Source organism: Nannospalax galili, unplaced genomic scaffold (genome assembly GCF_000622305.1).
Source record: "Nannospalax galili isolate Female #2095 unplaced genomic scaffold, S.galili_v1.0 scaffold918, whole genome shotgun sequence".
In the NCBI taxonomy this organism is placed as follows: domain Eukaryota; kingdom Metazoa; phylum Chordata; class Mammalia; order Rodentia; family Spalacidae; genus Nannospalax; species Nannospalax galili.
Window position 1 is genome coordinate 2582058 of NW_008343216.1, and position 4680 is coordinate 2586737.

Below are 4680 nucleotides of genomic sequence, written 5' to 3' on the forward strand. Positions count from 1 at the left end.
CTCAAGATAAAAGTGCCACTACTGCACCAGTGTCATATGTTGTCCTGGCCATTAATGTGGCTATTTGGTCTTGAAGCTGGTGTTGGATCACTAACTGATGTTTTCCCTTAGCACCTTCATAGTGTTCTCCAAAGCTATGAGAGCTAGCCTTCACGGAAAATGGTTTCAGGTCAGTTGTAGCTCTATTGCTCCAAATCCTATGTTTGAAGTATGTTCTACCTTCAGCAGTAGGGTCTTACCTTCAAGTTCTGGGAGGTCACCAAGGACTGTGGCAATAGCCTGTATAATTTTTGGAGTCTCTTGGACCACCCTGGCCAACAACTCATACAACATTTCTCCTATCTGGCACTGTTTCTTGTTATGTATCCTTAGCTATACACGTGGACTCATGTAGAGATGCTTTTTTAAAGTGACTTGGAATTATAATTTATTGTTATCAAATAATATCTAAGAAATATTAAGTCACAAAAGTAAGTTGCCAAAATGTGAGAATAATATGCTATTCTACAGACATCAAAAGATAAATGGTTGTTTACAAATATAATTATAAAAGCATGCACTATTTCTGAAAGACGTGTATCAAATTAATTTAAAATTTCTCTAGGGAGGAAATAAGGAAAGAGCCAACAGAGGAGAAAAGGTTTTTTTTTTGTGTGTGTAGTATCACTTTTTGAATAATTTAAATTTTCATCAGATACATGCATATATTTATGAAAAATGCTCATCAAATAGGACATAGGAAAATTCTTTAACTACTAATTTTATTTCCCCAACTTAAGTAAGAACTCTAATTTCAAAATGAGCAAAACTGAGTAAATGTGACAACTTTGCATTTTAGAATAGAAAAATTACTAAAGGCTTCTTTAAAACTAATGAGCTTAGAAAAAATAAATTTTCATTAAAAATATTTCCTTAATCTCTTTATCCTCATACTCAGTATTGTTTTACTCAACTTTATATATGTACAGTGATGTCATGGGGCTTGTTTCACTAGGGTAGATATATATGAGACACGGAAGTGGTTGCAATGTCTTAAAATTAATTAAGTTTTTGCTTACAGTTTTTAACCACATCCTCTACCAAAATACTGTGTACAGTTTCTGTATTTTGTAAGTCATTGTAAATGACAATAATTCTCTAACAAGTGTTTTATAATGGTCCAATAATTATATGTTCAAAAAGCACAGAATAAAACCTTGAGAAGTGCTGGGGGTTGTTCCTACACATGAAACCGCATTTCTTCATGTTGTTATGGTGTAATTCTCATCCTTCTAAATGTAGCCACAGCTACAGATATCCAGAGGAAGCACATGCCCTAAACACCTGCCTCTGGGATGTATATTCTCTCCTTCCAGTGTTGATACCACAGAGGTTTATCTGCTAATAACAAACCATCATTACGATATGTCTATGAGAAAGACTGAGAAAAAAAAATTCACCAATTTTAAGATTATTATTTAATGTGAACAAAATATTTTAAAATTAATTTCAGTATTTAAATGGAATTTTTAAAGTTTTAAAAATATTTCATTTATTATTTTATGTGTATGTGTGTATTGCCTGCATGTAGGTAAGTGCACCCGTTTCATGAAATGCCCATGGAGGACTGAAGAGGCTGAAGAAATATTCTTTTTTTCATGACACTTTAACAAATAATAAATACTGTATTCAATTGGAAACACTAAAATAGAAAAAAGAAGCAAATATAAATATTATATGTATGTATGTATGTGTGTGTGTGTGTGTAATTTTAACCATTTAGGGAACTGATGTCCAGAAAAATATTTTAATAACTTTTCCTGAGTTGACACCTAATTAAAATACTTTAGAAAATTATTCACATGATTCAGGCATTTTTAAAGCCCACTGCTTATAAATATGCATATGTGCATAAAGTATAAAGGACTGGAGCTTGATAGCCAAGTGCAGTCTATGTTTCACTTTACCGGAGACAAAGAAAGGGTGGGCAGCAATGCAATAATGCCCAGCCCCAATCTGCTCATACTTCAAGACTGAAAAGGCAAATAAAAACAAACCGGCACTTCCTAAGAGGTACAGTTTCATCTAAAAGTAATTCCCCTTGGATTTTTATGGAAAACGATAAGGGGTGGACACTGAAAATTCACAATCTTACAAATGGAACATACTTCGTAATATTTGACGAAATAGGTTCCTAGTAAGGTCGGACAAGTATGGAATTAGGTTGAATTCTCAAAATCCTAGAAATTTTACAGAGTATTATAATTAGCATAATTTTCTCTAAATTGGAAGATTCTGGTCCACGTAATCCGGTACCACCATGAAGGGGGAAGGTGGGGGCACGCGCCCAGGGGATCACAGGTCATCAGGCTGCGTGGTGGGCTCTGAGCTAGGTTCACACGCAAGACTCTAGGCTGCACAGGAAGCTCTGGGCTACCCTACACCCACTGGGGCCTATGGCCTCCAAGACTCCTACATGCTGCGTGTGCAATCACCGTTCAGAAACAGTCCAGCCCAGCGAACACAGAGAACCACCCCTTCCCACACTCATGAAGGACTACAAAAACATCATTGCTGGCACGGATGTTGTGAAAAGCATCTTGTTATTGGAAATGGCCAACCGGAAAGAAAAGCTAAATATGAAACAAGAAACGTTGATGAGCAAGATTGCAGAAAACTCCGAGGACACCAGATCCCTGGAGGCTCAAATTGTTGCCTTGATGATCAAGTTCCTGCAATTACGAAGAACACATGCAGAAACACTAAAAGGCCAAAGCCCAAAAACGCCATCTGCAGATGAGTATCGACCAAAGGAAAAAGATGCTCAAAATCTTCCGCCGGACCAACTATGATGTCTTTGGGTAGACATGCAGGGAGCTGGGGAATGAATGCACCAATCCTCTTCCGCATTTCCAGGGCGTCCATCGCTGCTTCACAGCCATCGCCGCTTCACAGCCAAGAAGGCTCTGTGCATTCAAGTTTTCCAGACAGTGCAAAAGCTGAAAAGCAATGAAGGACCTTAAAAGCTTGCAGCAGCCACCGCCGGAAAATAAGACAACCAGGGAAACCCAGAGAACCTTTCCCAAGCTCTACCAGAGGTGTCCAAAGAAAATAAGGTCCATTTTGTCTTGAAGAATAAAATAAAATAATAAAGTGGAAAAGTCTATTTTGCGTCCTTACTACCTAAATTATCAGAATAGATTCTACAGGAGGATAAAGGGAGCAATGAATTGTATTAAATATTTTTGGAAAGGAAGAAAAGAAAGAGGAATGGAGAGGGAAAGAGAAATAAAGAAAAAGAGTGATGGTTAGTTTCAACTGTCACCTTGACAATCTAGAGTGAGCTAGGAAGGGAGTCTCTCAGTGAGCAATTGTTTAAATCTGGTTGGTCTTTGGGCATGCATGTAGGGGATTATATTATATCTTGATTATATTAGTTGGGGTGGAGAGCTGCCTCTATTTTGGATGGCATCGTTCCTTAGGCAGGAGATCCTGGTGTGTGTAAGAGTGGAGAAAATGAACTGAGCCCAAGCACACACGCATGCATTCAGGCATTGCTCTCTGTTCTTATTTATGGATGGAATCTGATCAACTCTCCTAAGTGCCTGTGACTTCCCTATTATATTAACTATAATCTGAACCCTATACTAAAATAAACCCCCTTTCCCTTAAGTTGCTTTTGTCAGGATTTTTTTTTAACTTTTACAAAAACTTTGAGAATTTCATTCATGCATATAAGGTGTTTTGATCAAATTCATGCCCACACCCTCCGTTCCAGCACCTCCCATATCTCCCCATCACTTTTTTCTTTTTCTTTTTTTTCTTCTTCATTCATTTCTTTATTTTTATGGGGCTTTTGGCTGTTCTGACATTCCCCACTCTATAAAGGTAACCTTAAAATCTTTTAAGGATTAGATACAAACGCCCAAATACTTTCGACATTTTTGGCCTTTGGAACAGAGTATGTTGCTAACAGTCCCAAGGACATTTTGACTTTTAGCCAAGAAACTGGCTACTTTTCTTTGGGGTCTTTTTATCCTAACTGCCTAGCCAATTCCTACCTTCTATTCTTATCACACCATCCTCTGAAAGGGTTATCCAAATTGCCAATAGGGCATAAGGACGCAGACCACTCTGGCTTCTTCCATGCTGAACAGGGACACAGGGTGAGGCAATTGGAATACCCCTTCAGTGGGTCTCTAAAAGACTCCCAAATTTCATAACTCTTATCTCTAAGGGGAAAAGAATGTCCTTGAATCGTCAATAGGAGATATGAAGGAGGAATAAAGACAAGAGCATTACAAGTTCTAGACAGGGAACTAGAAAAATTCAGAACAGGCCAATTTTCAAATATTCATATAAGAGTATTGGAATTTCTTGACAAGAGCTTCCAAAAGCATCCCTCTGTTGGGTTCTTCCTCATTTTTCTTCTGTCTCCCAAGGCTGGACTCTAGAGTGATGGATTCAGGATTTGCTTTCAGGTATTTTGATAGCTGTTGGACTTGTTAGAATCAGTGTCAGTTCCCTCTCAAAGGCTTCTAAATGGGGGGGGAAAACAAATTTATCCTTCATTTTAGAACAATAGCTGGTTATCTCCCTTAGCTACAGGTGGGCACTATAGTATTGGAGACCAAGATTTGAAGTCTTACATCTGAGCAGCACTTTTTGGTTAGGAACAAAATCATCAATGAGAAATAATTG

The 4680-nt window shown here is 37.8% G+C and overlaps 1 protein-coding gene across 1 annotated transcript; it reads left to right on the plus strand.

Moving 5' to 3' along the window:
• Positions 1-2362: 2362 nt before the first annotated feature.
• LOC103739129 (28S ribosomal protein S15, mitochondrial-like) lies at positions 2363-2967 on the plus strand. The gene has a single exon (XM_017799740.2). The coding sequence runs from the start codon at positions 2436-2438 to the stop codon at positions 2829-2831; it is 396 nt and encodes a 131-aa protein (XP_017655229.1). The 5' UTR covers positions 2363-2435; the 3' UTR covers positions 2832-2967.
• The last annotated feature ends 1713 nt before the right edge of the window (positions 2968-4680 follow it).

What these genes read in the sequence shown, in the direction of transcription:
- LOC103739129 (XM_017799740.2), top strand. Translation starts at nt 2,436, where the DNA reads ATGGCCTCCAAGACTCCTACATGCTGCGTGTGCAATCACCGTTCAGAA.